The 17,430-nt window shown below is 53.0% G+C and overlaps 10 protein-coding genes across 10 annotated transcripts; 4 read left to right on the forward strand and 6 right to left on the reverse strand.

Moving 5' to 3' along the window:
* Positions 1-928: 928 nt before the first annotated feature.
* On the forward strand, positions 929-1,669 carry LTS14_001788 (uncharacterized protein; the record flags this gene model as incomplete). The annotated part of the gene is made up of 1 exon (XM_064834496.1): positions 929-1,669. One exon carries the CDS (start codon positions 929-931, stop codon positions 1,667-1,669), a length of 741 nt encoding a protein of 246 aa, XP_064698360.1.
* A 370-nt stretch (positions 1,670-2,039) lies between these two features.
* Positions 2,040-2,294, forward strand: LTS14_001789 (uncharacterized protein; the record flags this gene model as incomplete). Its single annotated transcript, XM_064834497.1, has 1 exon — positions 2,040-2,294. One exon carries the CDS (start codon positions 2,040-2,042, stop codon positions 2,292-2,294), a length of 255 nt encoding a protein of 84 aa, XP_064698361.1.
* Positions 2,295-2,314: 20 nt separating this feature from the next.
* On the reverse strand, positions 2,315-3,559 carry ELP4 (Elongator subunit elp4; the record flags this gene model as incomplete). Its single annotated transcript, XM_064834498.1, has 2 exons — positions 2,315-3,024; positions 3,124-3,559. 2 exons carry the CDS (start codon positions 3,557-3,559, stop codon positions 2,315-2,317), a joined length of 1,146 nt encoding a protein of 381 aa, XP_064698362.1.
* Positions 3,560-3,769: 210 nt separating this feature from the next.
* LTS14_001791 (uncharacterized protein) lies at positions 3,770-4,574 on the forward strand (the record flags this gene model as incomplete). The annotated part of the gene is made up of 2 exons (XM_064834499.1): positions 3,770-3,829; positions 3,891-4,574. 2 exons carry the CDS (start codon positions 3,770-3,772, stop codon positions 4,572-4,574), a joined length of 744 nt encoding a protein of 247 aa, XP_064698363.1.
* Positions 4,575-5,022: 448 nt separating this feature from the next.
* Positions 5,023-6,820, reverse strand: LTS14_001792 (uncharacterized protein; the record flags this gene model as incomplete). The annotated part of the gene is made up of 4 exons (XM_064834500.1): positions 5,023-5,612; positions 5,672-5,965; positions 6,014-6,598; positions 6,652-6,820. 4 exons carry the CDS (start codon positions 6,818-6,820, stop codon positions 5,023-5,025), a joined length of 1,638 nt encoding a protein of 545 aa, XP_064698364.1.
* A 1,010-nt stretch (positions 6,821-7,830) lies between these two features.
* On the reverse strand, positions 7,831-8,463 carry LTS14_001793 (uncharacterized protein; the record flags this gene model as incomplete). Its single annotated transcript, XM_064834501.1, has 2 exons — positions 7,831-8,028; positions 8,080-8,463. The coding sequence occupies 2 exons, from the start codon at positions 8,461-8,463 to the stop codon at positions 7,831-7,833; spliced, it is 582 nt and encodes a 193-aa protein (XP_064698365.1).
* A 2,326-nt stretch (positions 8,464-10,789) lies between these two features.
* LTS14_001794 (uncharacterized protein) lies at positions 10,790-12,112 on the reverse strand (the record flags this gene model as incomplete). Its single annotated transcript, XM_064834502.1, has 1 exon — positions 10,790-12,112. The coding sequence occupies one exon, from the start codon at positions 12,110-12,112 to the stop codon at positions 10,790-10,792; it is 1,323 nt and encodes a 440-aa protein (XP_064698366.1).
* A 432-nt stretch (positions 12,113-12,544) lies between these two features.
* ryh1 (GTPase Ryh1) lies at positions 12,545-13,361 on the forward strand (the record flags this gene model as incomplete). Its single annotated transcript, XM_064834503.1, has 2 exons — positions 12,545-12,617; positions 12,715-13,361. The coding sequence occupies 2 exons, from the start codon at positions 12,545-12,547 to the stop codon at positions 13,359-13,361; spliced, it is 720 nt and encodes a 239-aa protein (XP_064698367.1).
* Positions 13,362-13,715: 354 nt separating this feature from the next.
* LTS14_001796 (uncharacterized protein) lies at positions 13,716-14,794 on the reverse strand (the record flags this gene model as incomplete). The annotated part of the gene is made up of 2 exons (XM_064834504.1): positions 13,716-14,705; positions 14,765-14,794. The coding sequence occupies 2 exons, from the start codon at positions 14,792-14,794 to the stop codon at positions 13,716-13,718; spliced, it is 1,020 nt and encodes a 339-aa protein (XP_064698368.1).
* A 794-nt stretch (positions 14,795-15,588) lies between these two features.
* Positions 15,589-17,293, reverse strand: LTS14_001797 (uncharacterized protein; the record flags this gene model as incomplete). Its single annotated transcript, XM_064834505.1, has 2 exons — positions 15,589-17,086; positions 17,139-17,293. The coding sequence occupies 2 exons, from the start codon at positions 17,291-17,293 to the stop codon at positions 15,589-15,591; spliced, it is 1,653 nt and encodes a 550-aa protein (XP_064698369.1).
* Positions 17,294-17,430: the final 137 nt, after the last annotated feature.

Consider the following 17,430-nt stretch of genomic DNA (forward strand, 5'->3'; position numbering starts at 1 on the left):
CGCCCCCAGACCAGAAGCTATCCTCGTTCACGCTGACGATTTCACCAGCAACGTTTCCAAAGACGGCACCACCGACCCTGCCATTGCCGATAAGGTAGCTGTTGTTGTAATTGACTGCTGGGCTTTTCGACCAAAGCCTTGAACTGTATGCGGCAGAGTTTGGAGCCACCACTGCTTGAGAAGCGGCGTGGGTCGCTAACGTGAGGACGGCGATGTGGCACAACATCATGAAATCGAGAGAAGGGAGTAGTGGATGGGAAGAGGCAGTCTCAACAACAAACCTTCTGCTCTGCAGAGTATAAGTAGCTATTCATCACGACTGGTGATCTCCGTCGACCAGCTCACTCGCGGCTAAATGCTTGGTCTGCAACAAGACTGCGATCTATCGCTGAATTTGACGGCATGGAGTCTTCCATGTTCGTTAAGAGTTCCTACAGAGGCGGGGGACCTGCATTTGCCGTCGCTGACGTGACGTTCGTTTGCATAGGCGCGGGGTTCGATAGCCTGTGACCGGGTAGTGGAGTGGTCGAGTCAGTAACAGTACAAGACCAATCTCTCCACCTATCATTGCTCTTGCAGAGTAGGCTGTAGAGCTTCGGACCATGATGTGGAGCCGCGAATGAGACAAGGACTGATGAAATCGTTGTCGAGAAGGAGAAGCGAAAATGTATGCTCCAATTTGGACGACCTGTGCTGAGTCATTGTTGGGGGCCACGGCATGCTACTGAGAACCGTGTTAGATGATAAAGTGTGCTAGCCAGGTATTCCCAAAGCACGGGAGGGAGACAAGGGGCCACCGACCTGAAAGTATTTCAATACGTGCAGTACAGCAGCGAGGTAGACTGACCTTCCCACGTTGTCGAGATTCGTGATTTGGGCCGGAACCTGCTACGAAGGAGACTTGAGTTTTTTCAGAGTCGTTGCAGCTATGCCAGCGAAGAAAGGCAAAAACTACTCAAACAAGACCGCAGTCGCTAACAAGACCACATTTGACGTTCTGGTCACTGGCTTCGAAATGTGGTCCGGTCATCCAAACGAGCCAAATCCTTCACAGCTCATAACAGCAGATCTCCCAAGGAAGATTGAGATCAAGCAACCGGGCAACGCAACCATCAATGTCTCTGTAAACTTCAGCAACGAGCCGGTACCCGTGAACTTCGCAGGTATCGATGCTCTTGTGCCAAGGCTGTTCGAAGCCAAACGATACGATTTTGTCATTCATACTGGAGTCGCACCTAGTATCAAATGGTATGAGATTGAGACATCTGCCAGGAGATCTGGTTACAAAACCAAGACCGACTTTGGCGAAAAGCCTCCCGGCGAGGAGCATCCAGGGTATGGCGGCCGGGAAGAACCTGTTCGGTTTGAGACATGCGTGTTGGACCTTGGCGTCGAAACCGTCCTGAAGTCATGGAAGGAACAGTGCACGCTCAAGGATGCAGATTTGCGTATCTCACGGGACGCTGGCTTATTTGTGTGTGAGTATATCACGTATGCGAGCTTGGCTTATCTGCGCTACAACAAAAATCACTTACTACCACCTGATGAGCAGACAGGAGTGGCATTTCTACACGCTCCTGCGAATGGAAGCGAAGGAATGGTACGGAGAGGAAAGGAGGTATATATTGCTTTGATCAAAGCCTTGATACTATCAAAACTTGGCCACTGATTGCTCTCGCTCTCGACATAGTCCTTGGCTAGTTGCTCCATGGCTTAAGAACGCTATTCACCAAAAGACAATGTCGATTCGTACGCTAAGCTCGACTGAGACCGAGTGTAGCCAGGAAGCCGGAAATGTCTACGAACCTCCACGGTTCCAGGGATACACTCTCCGCCAGTTTTCTACAGGCCGCTGTATATGCACAGGGCGATGTACGCTCCTATCTCAGCGGCCTCCGCTTTTCCAGAAAACGTGGGCCGGAGCATTAGGAATATGAGCGAATCGGTACTTCTCATCATGGGTGGACTTTTGAGAATGACTCTGTCGCACATCTTCACAGTTCCTGCAACTTGCTTCGACATTTCCACTAATTCCCACCATGAACTGGTTTCTCGTCATCATAATCTTTCTGCTTTGCTTTCTCGTCGCAGTGCTCGCCTTCTTCGCGCTATCTTCATGTCTCGGTGATGAGATTCGTGCAGCATGGTCCGGCAGTAGCACAACTGCGGTGCCTACGACCTACGGCCTCCAGTACGCTCGCATGATGGGCCAGGGTAGTAGTCATGCTAGCTGGGAGCAGATCGAGATGGAAGACATGCTCGACAAGCGTTTCGGCGATGGTGAGGACGATTGAAAGGTATGCTTGGCTTGCGTTCAAAACTCAATATCTTTGCCCGTAATCTGGCCAGCCTCTTTCTGGGCGTCATGATCACCTTCGAGCGGCGGTAGCGAGCATGGCTTGATGATAAATTTGCGTCTGCTGACTGTGAACGCTAGGTCTGCTCCCAGACTATTGCCGACACCGGCACCACCTTCGCCGCGCTCAGTTGTGACTGGCAGCTTGTGTACTCTGAGCATACCTTGCGGCTGCTCTTGGGTATCCTTGGAGGTTCGAATCTCTGAAGCGGTATTTGTGGCGTCCATTAGATGCGGGAATGGTGTCAGCTCTAGGACCCCATCGCTTAGAAGCTCCGCCCAACGCATAAGGCCGCTGCTTCGTGGGTGCAATTCAAGCGGTAGTGTCATCATCGCACTCAAGCGTGTTGGGTATTGACTGAGAAGCGACCGAAGCGATTGCAGGAACGCTAAGAAGTTTGTTGGCAGGCTTGCGGACGGTGGCCAGATAGCAGGGCTCAGGATGGTCGGGATGACAATCCGGTGTGTGCTGTGGGGCGGCGAGGACTTCAGTGTCTCGTGTATAGACTTGACCATGCCGTCGAACGGCTTCGACAACGATCTGACGGGTAAATAGTTGATCTTGGTATCGGGAGGTATGGAAAGACGCTTCGTCAGGTCGAACACATGGCAGAAACTGGTCTGGTCCTGATTTTCTGACTTCGACGGCGCACTGCGATCAGGGAGTGCTGGGTGATATTGTTAGCTGAGACAAAAAGCAGAAGGCGATGATGCAGCTTTTGACACTACGTAGAATAACACGATACTGCATACAGGACGGCACGCACCTCTTTCTCCCGCCTGTCCCAGCTTCTCATAGCGCCAGGCGATCTTCATTCTCTCGTCGTCGATGGGTTTAGAAGCTGCAGCTGCACGACTGGGTGTCTCCTCAATTACACCAGGTAGCTCTCGTACCCACGCTTCACCGACTCCAACGACATGCACATATTGGCCTTGGCAGATGCCTTCAGCTGCATGAAAGCGCAATAGTGCACCAGCAAAATCGGTAGTACCGCTCTCCTCTATGAGCAGACTAGAGCCAAGAGGTATGCCTCCGTGACCACCCAGCAAGTCGTCCAACGAAGGCGTTCCAGAGGACGTGACTGGTTGCGATGTGAGGGACGACGGTCGGATACCTGGAGGAAGTATCGACGCTTCTGGGCCAAAGGACTGATCGGGCGTACCGCCACGACCTACGGCCACATTTCGTTTTCTGAACGCCATGGAAGGAAAACGCTGCTGTGACGAATTTGCTCGTCAACAAGTTCGTCAATGCCGGGCGCGGTGGCTTTCCGCATGCATACCACTTCTCTTTTCGTCACACTACCTCGTCGACTTCTTCAAATCATCTCGACCAGTCTGTTACCATTGCAGACACCGAATCAATGATATGGAAATCTTGTAGTCCGATTAAGGTCCACCTCCGAATTCGCGATGTCGCTTGGCAATTACCATAATGGTGCCGATGTTCCCCTGATCGACGAGATGAGCAGGGTCGACCCGATGTGCCACGAAGAAATAGAAACGCAAGAGCGCAGACAACTATGACCGCCAGCTCCTGACTGACTATCGCACCACTCGCTTCCAGGAGAGCATCTCGCAGAGTCCTTACTTCTTCAACGCCCCCTTCTCTGGCGTGATCGCTCAGCCTGCTGCATGGGCATTCATCTACCGATTCATGTCAAACAAAAGTTATGAATATCCGGAAGGCAAGCTTAAGGGCGACCTGCTCAAGAAATTCTACGCCATTTCTGGTCAGGACGGAGACTTCACGTACACTCCTGGCCACGAACGTATCCCTGACAATTGGTACATTCGCAATCAGCTCGATGCCTACTCCATTCCTTGCCTCACACTCGACACATTAAGTATGTCCTTGCAACATCTTGAATTCCTGTCCATCGGTGATAAAACTGGTACCACGAACAGCTTCGTCGGTCTTGACCCGGAAAAGTTGACAGCAGGTGTCTTCAATGCGGCTACGCTGGCCGAGGGCAACAATGCCCTGTGTTATGGCTTGCAGCTCACGGTCCAGGAACTGCCGGATCTCCTCTCAGGATTGTTCACAGATATTAGTGGTGCTCAGGACAAGCTCGGCAGCGTGCTGAACAATGCAACCGATTCGCTTGGTCGCCCGAAGTTGAGTAGTGTGAACAAGGACCAGTTCGCGCAGTTCCCTGGGTATACGAAAGCGTACAGTGGCTATGATGCGCCTAGCAGCGGTCTCCTAGGACTTTAGATTAGCCGAATATGGATCAAGAGAATAGCAAGACCAAGACCGTGACATTTTCTCCGACTGTCGATCGTATAAGGCTTTACGGCGATGTGATCTCACAAAATTTACTTCTGTCAAAACAAGTCCAGGTTCACCAATACTGTATACCGCATGCTGTCCAGCACGACAAACACTTCCCATTTGTGCAGAAGTGGAAACGCGTGCTTGTAAGGTAGTCATGCTATGAATCAGCTGTCAGTGCAGAATCCACTGCAGATGACTCTCGCCCACTACAGGACAACATTTAAATAACAACGATGAGAACATGAGGTGGCTTGCGACAGAGGTTCTGCGGAATTGACAGCTCTTGTATCACCTAGCTAGGTAGTCTATACATTCATAACGTCATGATAAGGAAGTGATTTTTCCTTTTCCGCTGGCGTATGTTTAGGCCTTCCAATTCTCATGGAACTTATCGCGAGGGCGGTGTAGTCCCTGTAAAGTTGCCGGTCTGCGTCGTGTAATCACCCTGTGTTGTCAAGCTAGGAATGCGGCCCAGCAAGAACTCAAGCTGCCTGTAAGAAGCGCCAGGAACATATTGCGGGATCTCATGCCCAGCATGGTTGACAGTGACGAACGTCAGACCACGCTCAGTATGCGTAGTACCCAGGAAACCGGCACCAGCGACATCGTACGCAGGTGTAGCTGGGATGGGCTGGTAATTGATCTCGTACTGGATCTCGCCCAGACTCTGGTGGTAGGGAACGAAGAAGTCGTCCGATGGTCGGGTCTGGAAGCCTTGGGCTCCGTTCCAGGTCATGTTCTGGATTGTGGCGAGGGTTCCGTTGGCGAGTAGGAGGTAGTCGAGCCAGCCGTGGCCGATGATGACGTTGTTCGTGCGCTCGATGACCTTGGGAATCGGACCAAGAGATGATGGTACACTGGTATCACCAGGCCTAATGAGGCCGAGCGAATCATCACCGCAGACTGCGTAATTGGTTGGCGGAGCGTTGATGGCCTTCTGCACATTCGACTGGTTGAAGTAATTGTTTGGACCCCAGCCTATAGTCAGACTGGTCAGCTGATGCAGATAGAGTTGAGGTGAAGGTGACTCCGCTTACCAAGACTTGGGAATCCCATCTCGTCCAGGAGATAAGGGCAGAAGTCAATCAGATGGTAGATGTTGAAGCAAGGGTTGATAAGAATGGCAGCATTGATGATATCGTCCCAGACAGCGCAACCAGGCTCGGAGCTGTTGGGAGCGGTAGGGAGCTTTCCGAGGGGAGGAAAGGTAAGGGCTGTCTCCATGAACTCGAAGTAGCCACATTTCTCGGCTCGGGCATTGATGTCAGTCATGAATGTCTCATTGAGGCCGAATATGTTAGAGTAGTCGTTTAGGTGCCAGACAGATGGTGCTACGAATCATTAGCACAAATAGCTCCCGAGATATCTTCTATGCTTACCATAGATCAGAGTATCATCGTAATTGATCGAAGGATCGTTGATCTGAATGCCGCTGACATTGTAGTAGTCGGTATCATTCTGCTCTAGCATATATTCCGCAATATACGGAATGTACTGTCCCGCATAAGACTCGCCCGTGATGTAGACTTTGTGACCAACCAGGTCGAACTGTTCCATGAAGTTCTTCCAGAAACCGGCAAAGTCGGCAGCAACATCTTGCTCGTTCTTGATCGCTTGAGGTGTGCCGTTGGCAGCAGGCGAAAAGCCAGTGCCGACAGGTTGGTCAACCCAAACCATGTTCGTCAAATTTACCCACGAGTATGGGTTCTTGATTGGGCTGTATGTGCCACTCTGCCATAAGAATGGTCCGTTCTCTTGAAGAAGTCCATCGAGGGAGCTGCATCCTGGCCCACCATTGAGCCAGATCACGATCTCTTCGCAAGCTGCTGGGTTGTCGGATGGAAAGTACCAAAACCACAGCTGGTTTTCGTTCGATGTGTTGTTATCGATCGAGAGGGTACCGGCATAAGATTCGCCAACGTCGAAGCCAACGTCTGGGATGGCAGAACCGTTGACAGCGAATTCTGTAGAGGTATCAGTGTCTGACTCTGTGCCTCTAGACTGATAGTTCACCTACTTGCTGACTTCGAGGTGAGATGGTTAGATTGGCGCTTGTGGTGAGAGGGAGAGGCATGAGACACGTCGGACGTCCGCTTGACCTTTACTGGTGCTTTCCTGTGAGGGCTCTGTAGTGCGGCAACGCTCGCAATGCCCGCGACAGCGGTAGTGAGGGTAGAGATACGCATGGTGAAGGATGTGAGAGCACAGGAGAGGAGGTTTTGCGACAAGGGAAGTCGCAGAGTATTATACCTGCCTCTCTTGACCCAGCAAACACCTGTGACCTTTTGCCTTCCACATCGAGGCCCTGGTCCGATCATACCATCTGCAAAGGCAGGCACGTCAAACCAATGGGCGTATCGTCCTCATTTCGCACCAGACCAGGAACAGGCCTTCTCAGCATGATCAACGCAGGTCGTCCTGAACCATGTGCATTCCGCCGAGCCCTGACGTCGATATGCCCACATTGTCATCTCGCCATCCATACGCGAGGCCGCATCACGTCAACCAGCTTTTTGCTAGCATGTGCACACCTTCCTCATATGGTAAGGTGGTGAAGGCTATCAAGTAGCTTGATTCCTTCGTGTTGGAGCCGGGGTTGCTTGTTCGTGATAAGAAATCGGGGAATCACTTGCAAACCCGCATCATTCAGTCAAGCACCGCTTCCAAGCTTCGATATTGCACTCAGTGCCATCTGGTAGCACAGGTGCGATGGTTGTAAGAGAGGGACAGTAAACGCGAGATAGCTCGAGGCGGCGTCGGAGTCTCCGCTTTCGAAGCAATAATAGCAAAGAAACATATAGTACGCGGCAAACGCTCTGGGATTGACGCCGAGTTCACCACTCCATGTGCTTTCTCACGACTCATACATCCCATGTTCATATAAGCATCACTGAAGCCCGGCATACATTGCTGACAGCGGTCGGTCAAGAATGAGTACTGCTTGGCAGCCCAGGGTATCCGATGCCGGGCTAAACTTGTAGGTCTTGGGAGATACAGTGCTACGTGACACTCGATTCCTCCAGGCCTTGTACGAAGATCCTTCAGGCCAACCTTTCCGTGGTTATTGGACTCCGACAACGACTACGATAGTGCTAAAATGCATCCATCATGCACACCCTGGATCCTGTGGCCGTGACATTCTCATTACCCTTGGCAATCTCCGTGACTCGACGGCCCCTCGAAGCAATCACGAAAGTCAAGCGGGAACCGAATCAATACCACGAGGCCCACTCGTTGGCCTCTTCTTGATCTCGTCTTCTGACTCGCCACTCTTCAGCCTGTTGATCAGATCCTTCATCTCAAAGTCGACACCGATGGGATTCGTTTGATACACATCCGAGGTCATGAAACCCGTGGCTCCTTCTACAGTCATGCAATCGACCTGGGATTCGAGCTGGTAGAGTCAACATAGATCTTTCTTAATCAACGCATGCCATCCACTTACGATATTCCCATCTGGATCATGAGTATACACACTTATCGACGGCCCATGATTGATACACCAGAAACGCTCGATCCCATGCTTTTGACGCTGCAAGTAGACCAATGCCAAAGTCTGGAGATCACTGTAGGTGAAGGCGATATGCTCGAGTCCGCATGTCCCCGGGTTCTTGGCTGCGAGATCAGGTATGTTGATGATGCCGAGACGATGATGCTCGTCGTCGTAGGTCAACAGAGCCATGAGCTCATTCTCGAAAGAGACTGTGGCTCCGAGGAACTTCAAGTAGAAATCTCGCATCTTGTTGAAGTTGCTGGTACGCAAGACGACATGAGCGAGCTTGCATGGTGCTGTGACTTTGTCGCCAGGGTTGTCGAGGGTGGCCGTCATGGTGTAGGTATGTACGTTTGCTTGGAATTAATGGCTTTGTAATATAGTTGGTACTATAAGCTGAGTGTCAAGAGATGCAGATGTTCCTTCTATATATACGTCAAGGACTCCAGACTGACCCATGGCAAGGCAATCCTAAGAGGATGGACACGCTTCCAATTTGTAAGTATCTAGTGGGCTGACGTACAATGGACCAATGACTAGTGACGGCGAGACGAAGGATCGGTGCAACCAGAGGGCTAGGTCAAAACCGACTTGCTACGATACTATTTAGACTGCAGAGAGTGTAATGTAGATAGTCGGGATCGACAAAACCGACCACCGTGCACTGGAAATTCGGGCCAGAAATGTAAGAAAGCAGATTCTTTTTGGGTTGATCCTGCCATCACACCGCACCCAAACTCAACCTAGCTTAGACTACAGGATCCGTTGTCTCTGAGCCTCGAAGCCACTACTGTGTACCACCCTCGGCGCCTTGTGAATCAGCAACCCGCATCCTTCAGCCTTGAACCATCACCCAAACTAGACTGCTTCTCCCGACGTCGACCGTCGCCTTAAAGAGAACTTATCCCTGGCCGAGTCCAGCAGACGTCCTTCTGCCTCTCGCTACGTCGCACATCCTGCACAACAGCCTTGCCCAAGTTGCCCAAGAACTTTCTAAATTCTGCCACTCCAAAACCCGCCGCTGCTCTAGCCTCTGTCATAGAGACCCCTTTTGGCAATCTGCCTCGATATCTGAACCTCAGCCGCTTGCTTGCAACTCCCCTTGAAATTCTCGAAGCCGAGTGCAAGCAACGCAGGGATCCCCTCAGGCTCGACTGCACCACTGTAATGGTGTGCCTCGTATAGAAAGGAGACCCGAAGACCTTTCTGGGATTACTCATCTTTCCCGCCTTCGTACTCAGACTCTCTGCCAACCCCCCCAGAAAGCCCTCTCCCAGATCATAATCGGATCCGACCAAGTCCAGAAGCGCCATTGTTGCCCCCGACGCCGCCCATCCTCCGTACATGCCTATCTCGCTCATCGCAAGCATCGCCGCACGCACTGTAGCCCTCGGCTTCCGCCGGAGATCAACAGCTACAATCATCTCGATCGGATCAGGTTCAGCGGATACGGTGTTGTCGACCAGAAGTACCATGTGGCCTTGCACAGTACATTTCGGGTGATGCTGGGCATAGCGCTGAAGGGAGCGGAAGGCGTCGCATAGAGTGGTCCTGGCAATCCAAGCATCCTCTCCCAACAAAGGGTCGATCGCGACGCCTCACGTTCGGCGCTGCGGTTGGGGTTACTCCAGCGGCCGATGTGGTGCAGGAAGAGCTCGACAATCTTGCCAATGTATGTATGCTGCGAGCTGTAGCCTCCTTGCTAGCGTCTAGCCCCTTTCAACTCGGAAGTATTGTGCCGCAAGAACAAGGGGTTGAGCCTCTCGACGGATCTGTCGAACAGGTCTCTAGGATGTCGACCAGTGAGTGACCTTACGCCCCTTGGCTCGAAAGACGCATGCTCCATAGGCGCCAAGCTCGGGAGAGAATTGCGATGGGATCTCGAGCTACCACCACCATTTCGTAGATCGGATTGCGGAGTTCTGGAGGAAGGGCCAGGAATGGCGAGTGAGAAGTCGTTGAAGCCATGCTGTTGTGCACATAAGACGTCAATACTGATATTGGCAGTAACGCGTGGCGGAAGGGTGGACTTGGGTCTGCGTACGGAGTGAATCCACCTCGGAAAATGTGGATGTCGTGGATGTGTGTCGAGGCACGCAGATGTGTATCTTCCGTTGCGCTTGTGTCTCAAAACATGTGGACTCGAAACTGCTGCCCTGGCTGTGTGTCAACCCTCGAGTGTCGTGATCCTTTGTCAGCGGCGGGCTAGTATCAACGGTCAATCGGTGATGTGAGTGAAGCGCTCTCAAAGAAAGACTCTCGGCTCCGAGCGTGCTGTACGCCAATGGTAGCGTCCTGCGGTCTCAAGACTTCCCTTCATCCATAATCACATGTCTTCCAACATCTTAGCTGGTAGGATCGATCTCGTTCTTGGGAACGACAATAAGACGACGAAAGGGTGCAGCAGTGAATAGAAGGCAGACAGGCAGGCAGTGGAAGCGGAGCGTCAAGTCCCAATGGTCCTGTGTGTTTGTGTGTGTGTGTGTGTGTGTGTGTATGCGAGTCACTCAAAGCTTGATGATTGTGGTTTGACAAACGGTATCTTATGTCCTCTCATCCCACTAGCGCCACCAGCACCCACATCTTCCATCTCGACCCACATACGGCAGCCGCGACCCCAACCCACCACCACCCTGTTCTATATCTCCATCTTCCCTCTCACCTACTTCAACACCCAATCCTTATAACTCCACTTCTCCGTCCGCTCCGTCTTCGCCTGCTTATACTGCCACTGCTTCCTCCTCACCTCGACCTTCCCATTCACCAACAGATTCCTATACCGATCCGTCAACAGATTCCCCTCGGGCTTGAGTCTCCGAAGCGAATCCTCCAGTTCATCCGGCAGCACGACTTCGAGCGGTGCTTCGGGGACGGGGACTTGGCCGAAACGGCGGCGCTGCAGAGTAATCGTCTGACCGTCGTCTGCGGAGGAGTCGGATGCGAGGTCGTCGATTGTGGTGGTAACTACACCCCTCCTCGCCTTGTCCTTTGCAGACATCTCCTTGGCAATCTGCTTGATCCTCTTCTCCTGCTCCTCCCTAACCTTCTGCTTCCTCTCCCACACCTCCCTCGCCTCCCTCTCCTTCCTCGCCTTGATCTTATTCCTCTCGCTAGGTGTCTTCCGCTTCGCCTGCTTAACCACGTGCACCACCCCCTCCTCCTCGGCTCCACTGCGAAAACCCTCCCATTCGCTCTCCCACGCACTCTCATAATCCGTCCCATAATCATCCCGATCCGCTTTCTCCACTTTCTCCGCTTCGGCAAGAGCGCGAGCTTCTCGGTCCGCGACTTCGGCTTCGTGGGATAGACGTGCTTTTTCTGCTTCCACGGCCGCGGCACCTTCTGTTTCCAGGAGGTGCGACCAGTCTGTCACGAGCGGGTTGTATGATTTGCCTGCTGCGGGGCGGCGGACGGAGGGGATGGGTTTTCCGTTTGTGGAGAGGGAAATCGGGGCTTGTTTGAGCGTTTCGGGGGGTTTGGTAGCGGGTACGTCGTCCAAGTAGTTTAGCCGAGAATCCCTTTCCACTACGATATTCGCCCAGGGATCATGGTCGGCTTTTTCATCCAGCTTCACGCCACCTTGGGCATTATCCGCCACACTCTTCAGTCTCTGCAGCTCCTTGTGACTGACATAATCCCCACGCTTGTACTTCTTGCCCGCAGTCGGTACAGCAATTTCTTCCGCCTTTCTCTTCCGGCCATCGAGTCCCGGTATTGCACTTCTCTGCGCAATAATCTCGTCGGCTTTGAGGAGCTTTCTCCCTTGCTGTTTCCTAGCGATCTCGCTGTCACCTAGCAGGTCGGTAGCGAAGAGTGCATCAGATGGCTGCTCTGCAATCACGCCACCACTCTTGATGATCTCGTCGCGGACGTTTTCCAACCCGCTTTGGACTTCGCTGATGTCGACGTTCTTTCGCCATGCCTTCTTGCCTTTGCGGGAAGGTTGCGTATGTGTCGCAGGTGCTTTAGCTATCGTGGTGGCCATGATGCTGTGGTTTTACAGCGTAGCACGTGAATATGAAATCCAATGCTGGAAGAATTTCCATCAGGAAGTGCTTAATCGATATCCAACGGCAGCGGCCGAAAGTCTCTCCTCGGAACATGTTCTCCCGGCCTTCTGGAAGGAGGGAACGATGATGGACACAGCCACAAGTCGGTTGGTCGCGTGGCGGAGAGACATACTGTATCAGGATTCAGGAGCATATATATCTTACCGCAATTGATTGAAAGCAATTGATTTATACTGTACGAGCAGCAAACATAGAACAACGTTCAGTAATCGCCAACACACAGCCACCGTTCACGGAGACATTGACCGCATTATTGAACAAACCATCAAAGAAGACTATCCAACAAAGGAGCCGAGAAGAGGAGGAGATCCAGGAGGGTGGGTTTCACATTGATCCGATCAGCAACCATGGCGCAGAATGTCGGCTCCTACACCAACCCGCTGAAGAAGTTCAAACTAGTCTTCTTGGGTGAACAATCAGGTAAGAATGATCAAAACCACAACCCCTCACGCCTCCCAAACCAGATCAACCCCATTGACACAGCACTAATGATAATAATGCTCATGATATAATGCAGTCGGCAAGACCTCCCTCATCACCCGCTTCATGTACGACTCCTTCGACTCCACCTACCAAGCCACCATCGGCATCGACTTCCTCTCCAAAACAATGTACCTCGAAGACCGCACCGTCCGCCTCCAACTCTGGGACACCGCCGGCCAAGAACGCTTCCGCTCCTTGATCCCCTCCTACATCCGTGATAGCAGCGTCGCAGTAGTAGTCTACGACATCACGAGCCAGAAATCTTTCGCGCAGACGCGGAAATGGGTGGAAGATGTCCGGGCCGAGAGGGGGAGTGATGTGATTATTGTTCTGGTGGGGAATAAGACGGATCTCGGGGCGGAGAAGAGGGAGGTGACGGTCGCGCAGGGGGAGCAGGAGGCGAAAGAAAGGGGACTGATGTTTGTGGAGACGAGTGCGAAGGTGGGGCATAATGTCAAGGGCTTGTTCAAGCGGATTGCGCAGGCGTTGCCGGGGATGGAGGGGGAAGGTGGGCAGGGGGGGCAGGGGGTGGCCAATAGTGAGTACTCACTTCCACAAAGAGTGTGGGGAGGTGGTTTGCGGGTTCGGTATCTCAATGCTGACTGTGTTTGTGTGACAACAGCCATCGATGTCAATGTCAACCCGCAGAAGCCGGAGAGTGAAGGCGGATGCAACTGCTAACCCCAAACGTATGAACGGAGGAAGCATTTGGATAAGGCTCAAAGACCGAGCTCGAGAAAGGAAGGCCCGCATTGGCACAGCAGCGTGGCGTTCGTGGGGAATCGGCATAACTTTTCATGTTTTTTGGAGCGAGGGAGAATTTAACAATTATTCGTTGTCACGAGCAAATATGAAAAGGGAAATTTTGTACATACTCTCCTGTACGATGTGCAAGACGTACCCTGAGGTACATTCACGACAATGCCATCCCAAATACGCCCGTTTCACACCGAAGACCCGGCAACACCACGCTATGCAGCACTACTCCCCGCCAGAACCGAACGCCTCCATGCAACCATGATATAATAGACAAATCTACTGCTCAACCTTCCCCTTTCCCACCCCCATCGGCCCCAACGGCACCGGCGGCCCCGTCCCACTCCGAGCCCTCCTCTCCCTCTCCCCAACTCCATTCCCATTCCCACCCGGAACTTTAATCCTCAAACCCCTCGCCCTCTCAACCCGGGACTCCACTGATCGCGCCCACTCATCCTCGCTCTCATCCTTACCGAGCCAATACCGTGTACTCGGAAACTTGAGCATTGTCCTCCCCAAAGCGCCGAACCAACCCTCACCTTCCGTACGACCGCGGCGGAAGGGGGAGTCGGCTATATTTGGATCCGTGGAGGAAGTGGAGGTGTATGTGCCCGTGGCGGCTGAGGAGGCGGCGATGTGAGCGCGGAGGGTACTGCGGGCGTAGGAGAGGATGACGATGCAGAAGTAGAGGCGTACGAGCCAGAGGAGGGCGATGATGAAGATGCTTGATAGACTGCCCTGCTCCAGCACCACGCCTGAGAGCGAGCCTCCGGAGGCAACGATAGTGGCTTCTTGTCCGGATACAGCGCCAGGTGCGGCGGGGATGGCTACGACGTCCACTTGACTGACTGTGTGTTCGGGAGAAGTGAAACCAGCCGTATCGTTCATGATCCCTCCTACTATCCCCTCGGCTCCAGGGACAGGGTTCTTCTCACCCAGATGCTGCGCAAGCAACACGAACCATCCCAGGCCGAAGAGGGTGGTGTAAACGCTATTCACCACCGTATCAAGAACATACAACCACGCCAGTCCCAGAATCTTGATCGTACTCCCCACTGGCGCATCCCGTGGCGCTCGTATGGCGGGGGAGAGGTAGATTATCAGAGCTAGCACGAGGAGGGAGTAGATGTAGTGGCTTAGTTGCAAGGGGTTGAGGTGGTATCCCGTAAAGAGGGCGAGGATGCCGTAGAGGCCGGTGATTTTGTTGAGGGCGAGGGTGAAGGTGATGAATTCGGTGGCGGTACGGAGGGAGATGAGGTGGAGGAAGGTCTATACCGCTGTTGTTAGAATGGCAGTGGTAGGGTGGGGTGGGGTGTGGTATTGCTTACTCTTGGTCGGGGGAAGCGGAGGAGGGCCATGGTGGTCGCGTGAGTGGTCGCGTGAGGTGCCGTTTCGTGGTCACTGTTGGGTGGAGGCGATTATTTGTGCCTACTGCATGCGGTGAATATTTATGTACAGACGGTCTGTACGAGTCGAGTGTAAGTGAGTGTAACTGTAACTCGAATGTAATCGAGGGTTTGCGCCGGAGATGGTCGGAAGCTGCGAAGATCCGAGAACGAACGATCCCGGTCAGTGCCAAGACTCGACTCACGTGGCATCTCGTCATTCGCTTCACGCGTTCCTTCCTCCTCTGAATATCACACACTCACCGACACTGAGTCAGTCAGAGTTTCCTGTTCACCCAGCTCGAGACACGTTGTTGGAGCTGCGACAGAACTCTACTCTCGCACCCTTCCCTTCACACATCCTCACGGAGCACTCAACTTGCTCATGTGTCGTGGCTTGTGATCAGCTTGTGTCCATCACAATTAAACAGAGCAAATGTGGTAGCAAATATGGATACTATCACTCTTTGCCTCCACCTCCAGCTCTGTCAACGAATTCCTAGCCTTGATCGGCGATGATGACGTGCGTGAGAGCGGCTTCTTTCTACATCCTCTGCTTTTCCGCCCGGTAGTTGCAGCGTACATAGATCGTCTGGATCAAGGTGAGTGGAAGCCCTTTGCCTAAAGCAGTGTACTCGATCAGAAAGAGAGGAAAAAGCCGGCTCCGTACGACATACAAATGACGGTCATAAGAGTTCGGAGGCATCCTCGTCGGGTATGGAAAATGCTTGGTGTATGTGATGCCGTGTCATGCTCATCTCCTCAACTCACTCATCAACCCTAAAAGCCTTTCCCCCCTTCCCAAACAACACCTCCGGCTTCCGCTCCGCCACATCCAGCACCGCCTGCGCAAACACGCTATTAGCCCACGCGAACCAACTCCGCGTATAATCCCTCACCCTCTCCACATTCACACTCTCATGCACCAATCCCAACGGACACGCCTTCTTCACCTGCTCAAACAGCCCCAGAATCACCTCCTCGTTATCTTCAGTCATGATCTGCATGAGCAAGGACATGGGCCACGCATTCTGAAGTCCAATATGCGGGCCGCCGATGCCGGAGAAGGCGGTGCCGGTGAGGTAGTATGGGTTCCCTTGGGCGGAGAGGATCATGCGGCGGGTGTTTTGGTACGTCATGTCGTTACTTTGGAGGAAGCCGAGGTAGGGGAGTGCCAGGAGAGAGGGGACATTGGCGTCGTCCATGAGGATACTGGAGCCGTAGCCGTCGACTTCGAAGGCGAAGACGGGGCCCCAGTGTTTGTGGTGCACGACGCCATGTTCCCAGACGCCCTTTTCGATTCGCTCGCCGCGGAGTTTGAGATCCAGGGCAATTTTTAGTTTGGAGGATGATTGGAGGAGGGTGGATGTGCGTTTTAGTTCCGTGGCTATCATGGCGTTGGCCGGGATGAAGAAGCCGAGGTTTGTGGCGTCGTCGCTTGGGCGGAAGGCGGAGCGGATCAGGCCTGTGCCGTTCGCTAGGGGGTTGCCGTTGCCGGCTAGGTTTAGTGTCTCAGTCCCGGTGTTGGTGCTGCGTTGGAAGCGGTAGTTCTGCTTCTCGAAGGCACCGGTTTTGGGGTTGAAGGTGGGCTTGCTTTGCTCGTCCAGTACTTCCAAGAGGGACTCCAGAGCTTTATACCATCGTGGCGTGAGGAAGGCGGTGCTGCCGGTGTGGTCGTAGTACTCATTGCCCAGACGCAGGAAGTGGGCAAGCGAGTCGAGCTCGTACTTGCATTCGAAGACTTGGCTGGGCTCGTAGGCTGGGTGGACGGCGTCAGATTGACCGTTGTCGCTCGGTTTCAGCTTCGACGGTGGCGGTGGTTGGAAGGCATTACAGTAAGGGCTCTCGATCACATATTCGGCTTGGGTGTTGATGGCTCCAAGGATGAGGGTACTGATTGCTGGATCCCTCCTGGCCAGCCTCTGATACTGTGCTAGCTGATTTGTGCTGTCTCGCAGCCATTCGGCGTTGATGTCGCCCGTCACGATGAACGATTGTGCGCCCTTCCATGCCCCATCCGCCGCCCACTTCGCATTCAGTACTTGCTGTGATTTGTCTTGCTTGTCTGTACCGTCTGTGTGCCACCGTACTGTCGTATCTAGTGTATTTGGAAAGGCGTTCTCGAATATTCTCGCCAAGTCTCGATCAATCATGGTAGCATTGAGATCTGATATGATTTTCTCCACCAGATCCGATTGGAAGGTGCGACAGTGTACTGAGGGCCGCTGGTATGGTAGCTGCATGGGGCCATTGCTGTATGGGTGGCTAGTGATAGACCGTCAGTCATCTCCATATGATAATCTTCAGTACGACATACTGTGGAAAGCGTGCATATTGCTCATATGCTGGACATGCCGCCTTGTACCTCTCTCGTGCCTTTAATGCTTCCTGATGCGAGTCGGCAAGACATACGGGTGTATCCAAGCACAATCCTGCCAGCACACACAATGCAGATATGGAGGGTGCCTTCATTGTGTCGCGACCAAGTGGATCAGGTGAGATGTAGGTGAATGGAACTGACTTCCAAGCTCGAGTCGCATAGAGAAGGCACGCAATGGCGGAGGGCATTCCACCCCACCATTCATTCCATGACAATCTTCACGTGCAAG

The sequence above is a fragment of the Recurvomyces mirabilis genome (assembly GCF_035927965.1).
Source record: "Recurvomyces mirabilis strain CCFEE 5264 chromosome Unknown scaffold_3, whole genome shotgun sequence".
In the NCBI taxonomy this organism is placed as follows: Eukaryota; Fungi; Ascomycota; class Dothideomycetes; order Mycosphaerellales; family Teratosphaeriaceae; genus Recurvomyces; species Recurvomyces mirabilis.